At 45.6% G+C, this 18,425-nt stretch overlaps 1 protein-coding gene across 2 annotated transcripts in view; it reads left to right on the top strand.

Moving 5' to 3' along the window:
• Window positions 1-12,444, top strand: part of TRAPPC3 (trafficking protein particle complex 3) — a 13,311-nt gene extending 867 nt beyond the window's left edge. Inside the window, exons 2-6 of one of the 2 annotated variants that reach the window (XM_015408733.1) lie at window positions 786-834; window positions 4,737-4,834; window positions 5,051-5,150; window positions 7,333-7,515; window positions 9,663-12,444. In XM_015408733.1, the coding sequence (XP_015264219.1) occupies window positions 4,833-4,834; window positions 5,051-5,150; window positions 7,333-7,515; window positions 9,663-9,782 (405 nt within the window). In that variant the 5' untranslated portion in view covers window positions 786-834; window positions 4,737-4,832 and the 3' untranslated portion in view covers window positions 9,783-12,444. The remainder of the gene's footprint in view (window positions 1-785; window positions 835-4,736; window positions 4,835-5,050; window positions 5,151-7,332; window positions 7,516-9,662) is intronic. The other variant, XM_015408732.1, reaches the window with a different exon arrangement.
• Window positions 12,445-18,425: the final 5,981 nt, after the last annotated feature.

Here is an 18,425-nt window from a genome sequence, read left to right on the forward strand (position 1 = left end):
CCCCCCCCGGTTCTTGTCAGGTGGCACTGGAGATCTGCTACATTGCATCTGAACAAGCGGGTTGTAGCTATGGTTGCTGACGACTCCCAAGCTGGGAAATCCCTGACGATGTAGAGGTGGATCTTGGGGAGGGGAGGAACCTCGGTGTGGTATAATGCTATATGCTCCCACCCTCCAAAGCCTGTAGAGCATATTCTGTAGGCTGGTGGTCAGTTGTAATTATGGGAGATGTCCAGATCCCACCTGGAGGCTGGCAGGCTTCTTTCTAGTCCTCAAAAAGTGTAAAACAGTGGCTTTTAGTTTAAATCACTACCACCCACTAACTATTCAGCATTATCATCAAGTCTCCTAAGTGAGCAGTATAAAGCAACTCTCTTTCGGAGGTTGTCAAGCCATTACTAGTGGGGAGATGGGGCTGCCTAGAATCCTGAAATCCCCCTTATTCACACCCCAAAGCTCAGAATGTCTTGGAGATTTATAGATTCTCCTTGTGACCCTGTTAAGAATCCCTGAGATAACATTATGGTTCAGTCTTTAAGGTGCCCTCTAGATTCCTATTATTTTTTTAAAAAAACAAACTCCCTGGAATTAATGCAAATTCTTAGTGCTGCTGTCTGACTTGAGATAGTGCCACCGACTGATTTCCATGTTGGTAGTAAGTAGTTTTTGCAGGGGTACTTTATTAGGTTCCGTGAAAATACCTTGTATTAGGCACAACAATCTATGTATGCATCACATGTATTGAATTTGTATCTCTTGAATCTAACCTAGTTCTGTATTACCAGTGCAGTGAAAATAAAGCAGACTAGATGAGCACAGCAGTTACAGAACAAGGTTTCCGTATTAACTTCCTTCCTTCTGAATTCAACTTCTTCAGGCTTTAGTCCTGCAAAGATCCAGTATGCTAACATTACTACAGGCTTGCTGCCTTTGGTCATCTGCTGGGCTCATGCATGGATAGCAATGTGTGTGAAACCTGTTTTTTAAAATCAGTTGATACATCTTGAGAAGCATCCATGGATTAGTGTCCCCCCCCCCCCAATTGGATTAGGTTAGTAGTGGTTAGAAGGTGTGGCTAGCGTACAGGGAAAGCTTTGCTCATATGTGGGGAAGGTGTTAACTGTAATAGCCAACTGGCTTGAATGCTTTACATATTTTAGGTGTTCTGTGTTTAGCAGACAGAGATGCTTGGAGGAGGCTTCTGCTCATCTGGTTCAAAAGTGCTTTAACTATCATATTTTTTGTAACATAGGAGATAATTAAACCTTAGCTTTGATCCAGAACAGTGAAATTGTCCGTAGAATTTATTTCCCCTCTCTTTATAGCTAATGATAGGGAAAACCTGAGCACTTATCAAGTGCACTTTGCACTAGTATCAACCATTATCCCTTCCTTCATATTGCTGTTCTGTTCAACTGACTTATTGATGTGTTTGCTGAAATGCTGTGATTTTTCCGTTAGTAACCGATTAAACCCTTTCTCTGTGTGTGGATGTGTCTGCTTGTTGATGTCTTTCCCCACACTTGGACTAGCTAGGGTGAAAGGAGTCTATTGATTTGTTGCTTTTCAAGCTACTTAACCCATCTGATTTCAGCCATGGGGCTGCAGACAGTCTGTTTCCTTTTTCTTTCTAAAATGGGACCAAAGTAGCAACTTTTAGCTTTCTAAGAGATCATCTGATAGTTTGCCTGATCATTATCATACTGGAATCCTAAACAACATCTAACAAGCCTTGATGCAAGACACTCTCTTCTGCAGATTGGCTTTGTAGGAAAATGTGAGAACGTAGTATAATCTTTTCTGTCTCACTTAATTCTCATGTTTGTCTCCCCTCCCCTTTCTGCTTGCTTGCTGCTTTCATTCTCTAGTATTGGCATTTGCTATTCATTTCACCTTCTGCATCTGTGCATCTCATGGTAGGTGATAGGTTTCTTAATCTGAGATAAGCTATTTCTGCTGTATAAATGAAACTTTAATAGAACCTTGAGCAGAGCCCTGCTCAGTTTATATAGTTGATATTCATTTCAGATATATTTACATTTGGACAGGCTTCAATCTTTAACAGAAGGGCATGGATTTAACACCTTTTCTGATAACTGCTGGTTTAATTTGATAGTATAATCCAGGCTAGCCCAAACTTGTCAGATCTCAGAGGCTAAGCAGGGTTGACCCTGGTCAGTATTTGGATGGGAGACTACCAAGGAATACCAGGGTTGCTACGCATAAGCAGGCAATGGCAAACCACCTTTGAACATACCTTGCCTTGAAAACCCTACAGGGTATCCATAAGTCAGCTGCAACTTGATTGCAAAAAAATTTTTTCAGCAGCTCCAGGTGTGGAGAATGTGATGGAGACATAGCGCCCCCCCCCCCCCCCCTGATCTGGGTAGATATGCTGCATGCCCATCCTGATGCCAAAGAAGCTTTCCCCCCTTTTAAAAATAATCTGAGCTCTAAAGTAGAATAAAGGATGCAGGTGGAAAAATTAATAAATTGGCGATTGGCAAGCTTGCGTTGCTGTCACAAAGTCTCAAGTCCAGAGCAAGGAACTAGATTTTTGGGGGGGGGGGAGGGGGAGAGGAACGGTGTACTCCTACAGACAGTCTGTGAAGGATGGATATTCTAGACCTTTTCTGTTCCGAAAGAAGATGACTAAAGGAGAGACATAATGGAGATTTATAAAATTATGCATGAGGTAGAGAAAGTGGATAAGGAGTTCTCTTTTTCCCTGTCCCATAACACTACTACTTGGGGATACCCAATGGAGTTGATTGGCAATAGATTCAGGTAGGACAAAAGGAGGTACTTATCTACTCAATGAGTAATTAAATTGTAGAGTTCACAGTCAGTGGACATGGTGATGGCCGCAAGTAATGGTGTGATTCGGGTATATTGAACCCAATAAATATTGGTATTTCCTGATATTCCAGAATCCCAATACTGGTATGGAATTCAGATTCAGGAAATATTGGGGAGACTATTTTTTTTTTTTGGTTCCATTATACTCTATCGGGACTATTTTTATAGGTATAATGGAGAATCAGTCTGGGGGTATTTGGGGCTCAGGGGTCTGTTTTTTGAGGTAGAGGCACCAGATTTTCAGCATAGCTGGTTGTGCCTCTTCTCACACCCCCCCCCCCAAGTTTAAAAAAGATTAAACCAGAGGGTTCAGTTCTGTGGGCCCCCAAAGAAGGTGCCCCATCCTCCATTGATTTCAGTGGAAGGGGAAAAGGCATTTAAAGGGATTGTGGCCCTTTTAAATGCCTTTTACAAGCCGCACAACTCCACAACTTGGAGAACTCCTAAGGCCTTTATAGGGCTTGCAGTCCCTTTAAATGTCTCCCGAGTGAACAAGCCCTCGAAATGCATTTTGAGTTCTCCGAGCCATCGAATCACATGGCTCGGAGAAGGCATTTAAAGAGACCACAGTCCTTTTAGATGTCTTTTGTTTTTCTATTTGGTGGTCCCAAAAATTCTGAATATTTTCGGGGCTTGGCTGTTTTGGGTAAACAAACAGTATCTGCAGTCACTATCTGGCTGAATCAACACCCGAAAAATACCAATAAAATATTTTCCGGGTATTTTTTCGGCTCTGATTTAGCCAAATGCACATCCCTAGCCCCAAGCATGGAGGGGCAGCCCGCCAGTGGCTACTAGTCATGGTGACTAAAGGGAATCTCCATATTCAGAAGCAACACATCTCTGAAATCCAGTGCTAGGGAAGCAATATCAGGGTAGGGCTTTGGGCTCTGTGTCCTGTTAGTTGGCCTCCAGGATAGCCAATTGGCTGCTGTGTGAAACTGGATGCTGCACAAGATGGACCACTGGTCTGATCCAGCACAGGGCTCCACTTACGTTCTTATTCTTTGGAGTGTTTTTTCAAGGTAAAAGGGGCTCTTCTTTGGCAAGTGATGGGAGAAGACCCAGAATATAAGAGAATGCCATTATTTATTTATTTAAATTTATGGGCCACCCTCCCCCATATACAGGGCTCAGGGTGGGGAGCAACATTTCCCATAGCAACATGCACCATCGGGTTAAAATTAAAAAACTTAAAAAGTTAAAAATCAGGTTAACAATTTAACTGACAATTTACAGATGGTGCATAAAACAGACAATTTAGTGTCCTTTTCCCCATAGAGGGGACATGTGACAAACTGAAAAGTTATAGCTGGAATGAAAATTGGTGGGAGGAATGCCTTCACTCATCAGTTAAAATCAAGTTCATGTTGCCTGGAATATAAGAATTTTTATTGCAAAAAAAGAATAAGAAGGCTACTCCAATTGTTAACCAAACCGATTTTGTTTCTGATAAGGGAGGTGATAAACCACCAGTGCCATGAGCAGAACAGGCTTTAATGAGCCAAGGTGTCTATAGGTGGCTGCTTTCCTCAAGTTGGGGCTGAAGCACTGAAGAGGAGGAAGGGAAATGGAAGCTACCTATCCACAGAAGTAGCCTTTCCTTTCTGTGGTAGTTATGACATTTGTGGGCAGAATGGTTTGATGTCTTTCTTTTTCCCCAGTGAGCTGAATGTTATTCCCCCCCCCCCCTTTAAAGTGTGGATCTGGGAGGTACCTGCAAAATTTGCTGCACAGCATGTTCGTTTTGAGGCAGAAGCTTTCTTGCCCCTTTCTCCTTTAGGCCAACCCATACTAGCCCTGCAGGATAATAGTCCTTATGCATTCACAGACTTTCCCTGTCTGGCCAACGCTAAATGCATTTTGAATTTATCTAGAGCTCGGAGCTCTTCACGCTGACTTATGGGGCACTGGTCACTCAGCTCTGTAAAGACTACGAGAACGATGAGGACGTCAACAAGCAGCTTGATAAAATGTAAGGGAACAAGCAGTTGGCAAGCTCTAATCTGGCTGGGACAGGGGTCTGGGGGGCATTCTGCTGGACACTTAGTGCATTGTTTTTATAAGAGAGAAAATGCATGAACGTTCTCTCCCCTCCCACCCACCAATATTTTGAATATTCTTCCTCAAGGCTGAGGATCTCTTGTGCTGTTGGGTTTTATTGCTTGCTGCTGTTTGGCTCTCTCAACAGGGGCTACAACATAGGTGTTCGACTCATAGAAGACTTCCTGGCCCGATCCAATGTGGGGAGATGCCACGACTTCCGAGAAACTGCAGATGTCATTGCAAAGGTAACACCTGGCCTTGATTATGTTCCTTTGTGCCAAGTATGTTTCACCATTAAATATATTTGAGATTTCTGCTGTGAATGTCTAATACAGAAATTTATTTATGAGGACTGCGGTGGCTCAAGTGGTTAAGACGCTGAACTGCAGGCTGTGGAAGGACAGTAGTTCAGTTTGAGACCCGGGTGCCGCATGATGGAGTGAGCTCCCATCTCTAGTTCCAGCTCCTGCCAACCTAGCAGTTCAAAAGCAAGAAATTGCAAGTAGATAAATAGGTACCACTTTGGTGGGAAGGTAACAGCGTTACATGCGCCTTGGTGTTTAGTCATGCCGACCACATGACCACGGAAACGTCTTCAGACAGCGCTGGCTCTTCGGCTTTGACACGGAGATGAGCACCGCAACCCTAGAGTTGGATTTGACTGGCTTTCGAGCAAGGGAACCTTTATCTTTACCTTTTTATCCTGCCCTACCCCTTAAGCGGACTCAGAGTGGCTTACATCATAATACACAATAAAGCAATTCCATAAAAGCATTAGCACATTAAAATTCTAACAGAGTTAACATTTAGGAGACCAATTTAAAAGACCTGATGGTGATTAGTTTCATTCCAGTATGTGCTAGATCCAGTTTCGTTCCAGTACATGCTAGAAATTTAGTTCCTGCTGCCAGGCATTTTATTGTGTGATGTTTCTTATCATATAGAACAGTAGAAACTCCTTGTATGCAGTGCAATCCAGAAGCATGCATGGTGTGCCTAACTCATTTTATGTTCCATTATTCCTGCAGCCAAGCCCTAGATTGCTTGAGAGTTTAGAAAGAGTTTGATGTGAGAGCTAATGACAGCACACATGTACTAAAGCAGTTTCCCTTATTTCCTCCAGTCCCTGTAAACTTGGATTTTACAGCTGGGAGCTGCTGTTAGGGAAGTATGTGAAAACAGCTTTTACTCCATATGCCTCTTGATGATCCCTGGGAGGGGGTGTTATCCCCGTGGGGAGGACGGGGTATAAATCAGAAAAATAAAAATAAACAAATAAACAATCAGTATAAACAATCAGTATTGCATTCAGCCTAAAGGGAAGGTAGCTTTGTCATTTACCCCAGCCGGGTCTATCTTACAAGTCTGGGTATAAGCTTTTCCAGCTAGTACTTGAAAAGCAGTTCCTTGTGCACAAGCAGAAAACTGGGATGAGAGGCAACACAAATATGGAATTTGGGCATATTAGACTAGTGGATGGAGCATGACACTTGGCCTCAGAGATGAGTTCACAATCCTGACCAACCATGGATTTGTCCAACTGTATTGATATACATCAGCAGCTTCTGGCAGTTTGATTGGCTTATTCAAGTCCCACGTAATATGTAACTGTGACTTCTGGTTTGTTAGCAACATGAAAAGAGTTGTGGCGCAACTGAATTTAATTCCTAGAAACTGTAAAGCCAGCTCGCATCAGATGTTTTCTGTTAACTTAATCAGCAACCAAGAGAAATCAAAATTGCTTCTACTGGTACAGCACATGACTCAATTGTTCCTGAACCGTTTTCAAGACAAGACATCATTGTGTCTGTTGTAGAGAACCTGCTTCTTATACGATGGGTCCCTCATTGTCCATCTTAACGATGTAAACCAGGGTCCCCCAACCTTTTTTGAGCAGGTACCTTTGGAATTCTGACAGGGGGTGGGGGTGGCTAGAACGACAAATGGCTGCTGTAGGAGGCAGGACCAGCCACAAAATGCCTGCCATAGGAGGTGGAGCCAACCATCAAATGCCAGGGAGTGAGGTTATACCCCAATAGTAAGTTTTCAACATTTCAGGCAGAAGCTCTGTTTAACAGGATGCCTTTTAAGTTGAACGTTCTGTTTAAAACTATTCTCTTGCATACACGGAGCTTAACTTCAGTCATGCAGTGATGATCCTTGTGCTGCAGTGGCAGCTGCTGCAAAAGTAATGTTTTTGAAAATCTGTACAGCCAATCAGAAGCCCTGTCCACTTCCTAAAAACACTAGGCAGGCACCATGTTGAGGACCCTTGATGAAGACAGTGGTTTGCATCAAAAATTTCCAATTTCAGTAGTTGCCACTAAGCTTCTTTTTCTGGTCATTTGATGGTTCACTGGGCAGCAGCACCCTAAACATGGCACTGTCAGAGTCCAGTCCTTGCCTCATATTTGTCTTGCTTGACAGGTGGCCTTCAAAATGTACTTGGGCATCACCCCGAGCATCACAAACTGGAGCCCGGCAGGTGACGAGTTCTCCCTCATCATCGAAAACAATCCTCTGGTGGACTTTGTGGAGCTGCCCGATAACCACTCGTCTCTTATTTATTCCAACCTCTTGTGTGGAGTGCTGCGGGGAGCCCTGGAAATGGTGAGGAGGGAAAGATGGTGGAGGAAGCAGTGGCTGTAGTTCTTTCTGTGTGGGAAAGGACATGTTGGAGTGAATGAAATAGCAGTACATGCGTGTCTTCTGTATCCTGTCAAAACACCCACACTATGAGCATCAGTTATGCATATGATCCTGTTTGGGAGACCTCATCTCTTTTCAACATTCAGGTGTTCAAAGAATTTGGATTAGTTTTTTTATAACATATGAAATGGTGTCTAAGGAAGTAAGAAGGAAGGGAGGGGAGGGCACAATGATCAGGGTTAGAATGGTCATCCATAATAGCCAAATGAGAAGGAGATTGCAAGAGCACTGTTCCTTGATCAATAGAAATATGCTCACCTGAAGTTAGTCCTCTAGTGTTCACTGTACAGTTTCTTCACATGTTCTGGTCTGCTGTCCTTGCTGCTTTATCTTTTTATCGTATACCCTTGACCACCAGGATCCTTTGGCTAGTAAAGCCCACCATATTCTGTGCTTGCAAAAAAGCTGATGACCTTTATTTATTTTATCTATTATTTAATTTGTTTAATTTCTAACCCGCCCTCCCCACTGTGGAAGGCTCAGGGGAGCTTACATGGCATAATAAACAGCTAAAACAAATATAGATAAAATCACAAACAGTATAAATATAAAAACATTACAAAGTGCTAGTGCTAGATGGTTCATATACGATGCCAGACATAAGCAGCATCCGACAAAACAATCAGCTACCATTGTAGTCTGAGTTACGCAGGCTGTTAATAATGATGTAAATGTTGATGTTGGTATTGGGGCTAGGGCCTCAGTTTGTACGATGCAGCTCCCTAGTCGAAGGCTTGGTGGAAGAGCTCTGTCTTACAGGCCCTGCAGAATTGTAAATGGTCCCGCAGGGCCCTGATGTCTTCTGGGAGCTCATTCCACCAGTGCGGAGCTGCCACTGAAAAGGCCCTGGCCTTCGTCACAGCCAGCCTGACATCTCTGAGGCCCGGCAGAGCCAGATGATTTTGGGACCCTGATTGTAGGGCTCTCTGGGGAACATGTGAGGAACTGCGGTCCCTTAGGTATGTAGGTCCTTCACCATATAAGGCTTTAAAGGTGGGAACCAGCACCTTGAACCAAATTTGGTATGCTATGGGCAGCCAGTGCAGTGCCTTTAGCACAGGTTGGATGTGCTCCTGCATGGGGAGGCCCAACAACAGCCTGGCCACCCATTCTGCACCAGCTGCAGCTTCCGGATTTGGGACAAGGGCAGCCCCATGTAGAGAGCATTACAGTAATTAATTCAGTCTTGAGGTGACCATTGCAGGGATCACTGTTGCCGGGTCATTGCGTTCGAGGAAGGGAACCAACTGCTTAATCAGCCGAAGGGGATAAAAGGCTGACTTAGCAGTGGCTGCTACCTGAGCCTCCATCGTTAAGGAGGCATCCAGGAGCACTCCCAAACCTCTGACCTCCAGCACTGGCAGCAACGGCACCTCATTGAAGGTTAGGAGTGGGATCCCTACCCCTGGGCCACTCCGACACAGGCACAGGACCTCCGTCTTCGTTGAATTCAGTTTCATAGTTTTCAACGCCAGGTCCAGATCTTCCAGACTAGAGTCAGACTGGCCGCCCAACAACAGATAGAGCTGGGTGTCGTCTGCCCATGTCTCTTGGCAATTTGGGCAAGGGGGCACATACAGATGTTGAATAGCATTGGGGAAAGCACCGCACCTTGGGGCATACACTCAGCTCTTGTGTTTTTATGCACGGTTTTTGCAGGTGATGTGCATGTCTTTCTGGAAAGAACAGTGTCTGCTCTAAACTTTTATGGAATGGAAGTGTGGAACAGAGGATGGGAAGGAGGGCATTAATTTCTGTCTCCTTCAGTTCTTTCATGTTTGGCCATACTTGCTTGGCAGAATATTGTGGTGGGACTACAGTTAATCAAGAATTGGCACAGTGTTGTGAAAAATCCATTAACATTTCCTGTTCTGTACTACTTGAATGGTAGATGGCAAGGGTGGTAATGAGAGGGAGTAACCAGCAACCCTTTTGTACAGTAATGCAAGAGGATTTCCCTTGTCCTCTATCTTCAGTGCAGCTTCCAGATGTGCTAGGTTGTCTTGTGGGATGTTCTAGTTGCGTGTCTGTTTCTTTTTACACCGCAGGTTCAGATGGCTGTTGATGTCAAATTTGTCCAAGACACATTGAAAGGAGATGGAGTCACAGAAATCAGGATGAAATTTATCAAGCGGATTGAAGACAATCTCCCTGCGGGAGAGGAATGAGTCCAAGGGCAGCCTCCCTGTTGAACTGGAGGGGATGAACTGCCCACCCGGGATTTGTAGGCACGTCATGCCTTCTGTTACGTTCAGATGCCCAGTTTGGTTCATTAAGATGTTGTTCTACATTATTTCCTTAGGAAGCAACTGTTTGACTTGTTCTGTTTTATTTTCACCAGATTTGTATAAAAGGCCTTCGTAACCTACAAAATATTTTTCATACTCCTCAAAGAAAACGAATACCCATTTGTAGCTTCTATGTTTTGGCTTCACACTAATCAGCAGGACTGTTAAAGCATTATAATTTTGATCCTGAGCATAGAAGTCAGATACCAGTTAAAGATACTACTTACTTTGTGGTAGAAGAAGCTTATCAGTACATTCTCTCTTCAACTTCCTGCCCATAGGTGTGTGGGCAGAATGTGCATATGTCTATGGGAAGCAGGAAGCCATTTCTAGATTGCAAGGAGTGCAGTCTGTAACTGGAAATTACCTGGGGTTGCTAGTGGAACTCATTCGGTAACTCATTCAGTGCTGCTGCTTTAGTTGTGCAGTATAGGAAGAAAAGTTATGTTTCACTTTAGGTATATCCTTTCTGTTTCCAACACTGAAACAAAGTAAGAGTCCTGCACTCATGCAAAAGACTCCTAGTGGCATTCTTGTGTGAATGATCTTTCTGTGGGTGTTCTTCAGTGTTGTACAAAATGGTGCTTGAACGCTCTGTTGTCTTCAGCCCATCTTGTCTAATCGACTGGAGACCCTCAAGGAGATTTGGCAATTGCACGCTTTCTTAGTTTGCAATTTTGCTTTTCAAATAATGTTGGAAATGTCTTTCAAGGCATAATCATTTGAGCAGATAAATTCAGGAGATGGGTTTTTAAGCTTAGAGCAGGCCTGATTTGTATAATTAATTGACTAAATAGTTAAAACACATTTTCTTCTCTTTTTTTTTTATGGATGGGGCCCATCTGGGAACATGCCACATTATTGTGTAACGACGGAGTCAAGGCATTCAACTTGCTTCTCACAGTTTGAAGGCGGGGGTCTTGAGGCTGCAGGTCTTGGCACCCCTGGGGTCCTGGGAGGCATGGGTAAGGGTGGGTAAGGATGGATGGGGCCCGTTTGGGCACATGCCACTTTATTTTGTAACAACAGAGTCAAAGCATTCAACTCACTGCCCTCTGTGCATGTATGCTCCCATATTACTGCATCCTCTGGTAGCCAAATGCTCCCCCAAGCCCAAAAGAATTATGGAGATGAGCGTGGAAGGAGAGGGAAGCATTGCTCTGCATGTTTAATTCTTTGTGGCCTTCTGTGGCGAAGTCTGACATGAGTGATGGCAGACGTTCTGTGGGTGTGCAGTGCTCCATAGTGGTACTGACTTCTGGGCGGTACTGTTCAGTCCTTCTCACAGTTTGAAGGCAGGGGGGGGTCTTGAGGCTGCGGGTCTTCTTGGCACCCCTAGAACTGCCAAAACACGTTTTCTTTGTGAATTACCAGCCGTTCGTTCTGAATGGTTGTGTTTGGCTTTTCAGTGCTGAGAAGCTAATCTTGGTGTCTTTTGGGGGGATTGGTGGGGGTGGAGTAGCAGTCTGGAGGCCAGTTCTCTTCCAGAAGGTTATAGAAAGAAGCTCTTGATCTGATTGATTCACGTGAGGCTGTGTGCTAATGCTTGTGTGCAGGGTGGGTGCAGGAAGCACTTAAGATTTGTTTTGAACAGGGAAAATCAACATGAATTTCACTAGTGAATTACATTAGAGAATGAAATTGTGCTTACAGAGGAGATCATTCTCTTCAGGCAAGATATGTAATGCTTTCCTTCCAAATCCAGCAGTTATGTGTGTCTATAAGAAAACTTTTAGGTTAGAATTGGAATGTCCACCTTCCTTAATGAAGCACGGTGTGCTGTGTGATCCTGGTCCCTATCTGGAGTCCCAAGATACAACGAGCAGAAGCTGACATTTGTAGTCTGCAGCACACAGAGCTGAGTGTAAAATTGTAAGAGTGATGAATCAGTGAAGTGTGGAGAATGGATTGCAGGATTTACACACATAATTATCAAGCATCTTGTTAGACATTGCAGGCCTGTGCGGCAAGCGAGTTTCAGTGAAGGTGGTTCAGATTAATTAATTTTTGCTTTGTGAAAGAGTGAAGCAAGTTATATAGGATGTGGGAGAATGGGACTTGGACTGATGTTTCAGTGAAGTGTTTTCTAAACAGCTTGATAATCCCATGTTGATGATAGTTTCTTGCTCATTTCTGATAGATCTTTCCCAGAATTCTGCTCTTCTGACCTGGACTGGCTTTTGTCATATTAATGTGTGGGTTACTGAAGAGGTGGTGAATCAGGAATTTCTGAGATAATTATAAAATGTCGTCTTGCCCTGTAATATTTAAATCCTGTATCTGCTCAATAAAAAGCCAAAATTTCTGGTCTCTAAAGGCATTCCTACAGTGAGAGGAAAGATCCAGCACCACCTAAAACAGCATCCCTTTCTGATTCCTTTTGTGATCTTTTGAATCTCATTTGAGAACTGTTGCAGTGAGTGATATCTGGTGGGTGAATGGGTATCGGATGTATATAATTGAAACATTTTGTTATGTAAGGGGTTATTCATGCATTTTCCATTTGTAAAGCATTTGAAGGCAACATTTTAAACTATTACATTAAAATAAAGTATAACTATCTTCTTAATTGTCTTGCTGAGGAGCATAGACTATGGAAGGGGTCTGGGGGGGAGGGTACATGGTGGATAACTCAGGAAAACAGCAAAATGTTTTGGCTTTTGCACTCTTGGCTGCTGAGACCACACAACATACTCAGGAACGTTTCATAGAATCATAGAACGTTAGACTTGGAAGGGACCCTGCAGGTAATCTAGTGCAGCCCCCTGCACTCTGCAGGAGCATAGCCAAAAGATAGCCCTACAACATATCCGAAAGATGGTCTTCCAGCCTCCGCTTGAAAATGTCCAGCGAAGGAGCATCCACCACCTCCCGAAGCAGTCTGTTCCACTGGCTCAACCACTCTTACAGTTAGGAAGTTTCTCCTGATATTTAGCCAGTAAAGGCTCCCTTGTAATTTCCACCCATTAGATCTAGTCTTGCAATCCGGAGCAAGAGAGAATAGATCTGCTCCATCTTCTACATGACAGCCCTTCAAATTCTTGAAGACTGCAATCATGTCCCCTCTAAGCCTTCTCTTTCCCAGGCTAAACATACCCGACTTTTTTAGCCTTTCCTCATAAGACTTGGATTCTAACACCTTCCCCCAATCACCCTTAACAAGTAAGCCTCTGCAGGGGCTTGCCACTTGTGAAAATGGTGATAGGTATTATACAAGGTGACGCAACCCACCTGACAAATTAGATACTGTATCTTAAATGCAAAGTGATGCTTTCTAGGATGACCAGTCAAAATGACACAGAATGGTTGTGCAAGCTTTCAGCTTCTCCGGATCTCGTTATCAAGCTGGGTGTTGAAGTTGGGGGAGATGTTTCAGTCAATGATCTTGAAGCCCTGTTGTCTGTCTGTCCCTGTTTAGAATGTCCTGCAGATGTCATGGGTGCTAGGTGGAACTGGTAACCAGGTGAGCAGGGCTGCCTGCCATGAATTAAAACCTTGTGGTGAGGGAAGTTTCTATTCCCTGGTTGTACCCTTAACTCCAATTCCATGCAGGATGAGAAACAGCTTGTTAGGATTCAGGGACTGCCTTGGGGAAACTACAATGATTCTTTATGTGAGCAGTACCATGCAGTGAACCAGTATGGCCAAAGCCACTACTTGACAACATTGTACCATTGAATCAGGAAGTCTAAGCAACACTAATTAGCATGGGATGCAGTCATAACACAAGTCTTTCTGTGCAAATCCCACTGAAATGAGCAGGAGATGCACAAGAGCAGTGCATGTTCTTGAGTACCACCCTGTTCATTTACAGGGTGCTTGCACAGGTAAACATGTTGCCTGGGATCTACCTGTTTCCCCACTCTGCCAGACTTTATGGTGACAGATGTCTGCCTTCTGGGGGAGCCACCTTATCTTCCATTTAAAAAGCATATTTGTGTTCTTGCTGTTCTTAAATTACCTGGAAGTATGATTGGGTGCGTCCAGTGCGTCATCCAAACACTCTCCAGATAGTTTGGACTAGGAGTGTGCAAAAAAAAAAAAAAATTCGGTAAAATTTGGATTCGGATATATTGAACCCTTTTTTGAAGGGGGGGGGACCCAAAAAACCCCGAATATCTATACCGGTAAAGCATGGATATCCGAAATTTTTTGGAATTCCTAAAAAAGTTGTGTCCATTATATTCAATGGAGCCATTGAAGTCAATGGCGAAAATCTTCTGAAAAGTTTGCAGGGGGCTGAGGTGGAGGGGGTTTGAGGTAGAGGCTCCAAATTTGGACTGTAGCTGCTGGAGCCTCTCCCCAAAAGACTCCCAAAGTTTTCTAAAGTTTGGACCAGGGGGTCCAATTCCAGGGTCATCCAAAGAGGGTACCCTCAGTTCTCCATTGTTTCCTATGGAAAGTTGGGGATGGGAAAAAGGCAAGCAGATCTCCCTGTAAGAAACTAAGTGAAGTGTGTGGTGGTGGTGAGAGGGGGCATGTTTGCCAGGCCAGCAGTAGAACCTGTGCAATGTGCCCCCCAGAACTAGTGCCACTGTGCCAGTCAGTGCCCCAAACCCAACTTGACTCAGTTCAAACCAGAGAATCTCTGCACCATTCTGCAGCATACATAAACTAAGGGAGCATGTTTACATTGCCAGCCTGAGCCAAGCCAGCAGCAGAACCAGAGCAATCTGCCCACCCCCCAACCTGTGCCACTGTGCCAGTCACTGCCCAAACCCAACAGAACTCAGTTCAGACCAGAGAATCCCTGCAGCATAAGAGGAATGGGTTGCTCCCACTTTGCCAGCCAGGCCAGCAGCAGAAGAACCAGTGCAACTGCCCCCCCCCAACATGTGCCACTGTGCCAGTCAGTGCCCAAGCCCAACTGGACTCAGCTCAGACCAGATAATCTCTGCATCTGCAGCATACATAAACTAAGGGAGCATGTTTGTATTGCCAGCCAAGCCAGCAGCAGAACCAGAGGAATCTGGCCAGCCCCGTAGCTAGGGAATTTTTTGAGAGGGGGCCTCAGGTGGGGCGCCAGCTAATTAAATCAAAGCACAATGCAGATGGCAAGTTGGGGCACTTTGGGGGTGGCCCGGGAAGGAGGGGGCCCAGAAGAAAGACTAGGGGGCCGGGCCCCGCGGTAGCTACGGGCCAGAATCTGCCCACTCCCCACAACCCTTACCACTGTGCTAGTCAGTGCCCAAACCCAACTGACTCAGTTCAGACTAGAGAATCCCTGCACTGCAGCATAAACTGAGCAGGGCGGGCAGGACCTGTGCAAGTTAGTAATCACTAGGGGTGTGCTATTCGGCCCAACAAAGAGACATGTCAGATCCAACCCTGAGTTTGAGATCTCTGCGGCCAGAGTCATAGAATCATAGAGTTGGATGGAAGGGATCTCCAGGTTCATGTAGTCCAACCCCCTGCACATTCCCTACAATGATTTGTCCAAAAACTATGGCTTGGTAGGAACGCGGCCCACTTCGTCTGATACTTGAAGTGTCACATCTTATTAGCACAGAAGGTGGCTCTTCGGTCATCCAGCTAAGCAAGCAGCCTCTGTCGCCTGTCAGCTTATGTCCAAAAAATACTCATGTCAGATAACCAGAGGACTGCTGCAGCATAAGAGGAATGATTTGCCAGCCAGCCTAGCAGCAGACCTCTGCAGCATATAAACTGAGGGGGGCAGGCAGGACCTGTGCAAGTTAGCAATCATTAGGGGTGCGTGATTCCCCACTCAGCACGTTACCAGAGGCAAAGGGAGGCCAGGGGAAACCCAAACGGGCCTAAATTATGGGTTGCCAACTCTCCAGGGGTGTCCAAAGATTGAGGTACCCCCTTTCCTAAATTGGGGGATCAGCCAGAGGAGTCTCACTGTCCCTCTAGGAAGACGGTGTGAATCCAGTGAGTGGTGGCAGCGACTAAGGAAGGAAAATAGCCCCACCAGATAGGGTGGGCACTGGGCAGGCAAAAATGGGCTTGCGTGAGCCACAGAACAGCTGCTCAGTCTCCCAGGGCTGAGGGTGGGTCCCCGTTCCCCACAATGCAGGAAATTCACAACTACCTCTCCCCGACATCCCCAGTGGCCCCTTCTCCATGCCTAGAAGGTGACTAACTTCTAGCCTAGCCTGTTTTGGAAACCCAAAGGTGCCCAAAGGCTGAAAAAGATTTGGGACCCCTGTTCTAAACAATGATTTGCCAAAAAACATGGCTTGGTGTGACTGAACGCAGCCCACTTTGTCAGATGCATGAAGTGTCACCTCTACTTAGCACAGAAGGTAAGATTTTATGCATCAGGACAAGCAAGCAGCCTCTGTGTCATAAGAGGAAGGGTTTGCCAGCCAGGCCAGCAGCAGAACCAGTGCACGGTGGGCCCCACAACCTGTGCCAACTGGCCCTCACAACAAATGAGTTTGACTGACATCTCTGTGGCCAGAGCCATAGAATCATAGAGTTGGAAGGACCCTCCAGGGTCATCTAGTCCAACCCCCTGCACATTCCCTAAACAGTGATTTGCCCAAAAACTGTTGCTTGGTGTGAGCGCGGACTACTTTGTCAGATGCATGAAGTGACACCTGTAGGTAGCACAGAAGGTGTGGTTTCATGCACCCAGACCAAGTGAACTGCCTCTGTTTCATCATTAGCTTACATCCAAAAAATACTCAGGTCAGACAGCCGGAGGACCGGCCTGTTGCAGCATAAGAGGAATGATTTGCCTGCCAGCCCAGCAGCAGAACCAGTGCATGGTGGCTCCCACAACCTGTGCCACTGTGCCAGTCACTGCCCAAACCCAAATGGACTCAGGTCAAACCAGAGGACCTCTGCAGCATATAAACTGAGGGGGGCAGGCAGGACCTGCGCAAGTTAATAGTAATCACTAGAGGTGTGAACGCAGCCCACTTTGTCAGATCCACGAAGTGTTCATCTAGTTAGCATAAAAGGTGACTCTTCATGCATCTGTCCAAGCAAGCAGCCTCTCTCTCGTGATCATCAGCTTACCCAGGTCAGACCAGAGACTCTGTCCTGTTCCATGCCCAGAAGACGATTAGCCTGTTTTGGAAATCCAAAGGTGCCCACTGCCCACAGGCTAAAAAAGATTTGGGACCCCTGCTCTAAACAATTATTTGCCCCAAAACCATGGCTTGAACGTGGCCCACTTCATCAGATGCATGAAGTGTCACCTCTACATAGCACAAAAGGTGAAACTTCATGCACTAGGCCAAGTGAGCAGCCTCTGTCCTGTCAGCTTACATTGCGCAACCAATGAGTTTGACATCTCTGTGGCTAGTAGAATCACAGAGTTGGAAGGGACCTCCAGGGTCATCTAGTCCAACCCCCTGCACATTCCCTAAACAATGATTTGCCCCAAAACCATGGCTTGGTGTGAACATGACCCACTTCGTCTGATGCATGAAGTGTCACCTCTATGTAGCACAGAAGGTGAAACTTCATGCAGGAAGCCAAGCAAGCAGCCTCTGTCTCATCACGTCAGCTTATGTCCAAAAATACTCAGGTGAAGGTCAGACAACTGTTCTAATTTGCCCCCCCAAACCATGGCTTGATGTGAACGCAGCACACTTTGTCAGATGCATGAAGTGTCACCTGTAGATAGCACAGAAGGTGACCCCCTCATCCACCATACCAAGCAAGCAGCCTCTGTCTCATCATGTCAGCTTACATCCAAAAAATACTCAGGACCACTACAGCATAAGAGGAAGGGTATGACAGCCAGGCCAGCAGCAGAACCAGTCCACAGTGGCCCCCACAACCTGTGCCAACCGGCCCTTGCAACCAATGAGTTTGACATCTCTGCAGCTAGAGACATAGAATCATAGAGTTGGCAGGGACCTCCGGAGTCATCTAGTCCAACCCCCTGCACATTCCCTAAACATGGCCTGGTGTGAATGCAGCCCACTTTGTCAGATGCATGAAGTGACACCTGTAGGTAGCGCAGAAGGTGTTGATTCATGCACCTAAACCAAGCAAGCAGCCTCTGTCTCCTGTCAGCTTACCTCAAAATACATCTGTCTCTGATGTGCCAAGGCTTCTTTGTTAACCTTGGCCCCAAGACCATGACCTGGTGTGAATGCTGCCCACTTTGTCAGGAAGCATGAAGTCACACCTGTAGGTACCACAGAAGGTGTGGCTTCATGACTTCCCAACCAAGGAAGCAGCCTCTCTCTCCTGTCAGCTTGCCTCAAAATACATCTGTCTCTGATGTGCCAAGACTTCGTTAACCTACGTGAAAGACCAGCACCACAACAAGAAGCCCTGCCCGCTAATGCCTCAGAAAGTGAGAGGAAGGGGTAGCGTCTATCCGTCCGTGTCCACTAAACCTCCTTTCTCGCAGCAGTACACCAACACCAGCCATCACTACCTGCCTCAGTGGAGGAGGCTTGGCCTAGGTGTGGCAGCTGGCTCTCCCTCCCCTTATCCCACCTCACCCCTGCAAAAAAAAAGGAAGTTATTGTTCAATAACCAATGTTCCCACTGAGCTGAGTTAGTGTGAGCTAGCTCACAGTTTTCTAGTCTCTG

Source organism: Gekko japonicus, unplaced genomic scaffold, assembly GCF_001447785.1.
Source record: "Gekko japonicus isolate JY-2015 unplaced genomic scaffold, Gekko_japonicus_V1.1 scaffold2470, whole genome shotgun sequence".
In the NCBI taxonomy this organism is placed as follows: Eukaryota; Metazoa; Chordata; class Lepidosauria; order Squamata; family Gekkonidae; genus Gekko; species Gekko japonicus.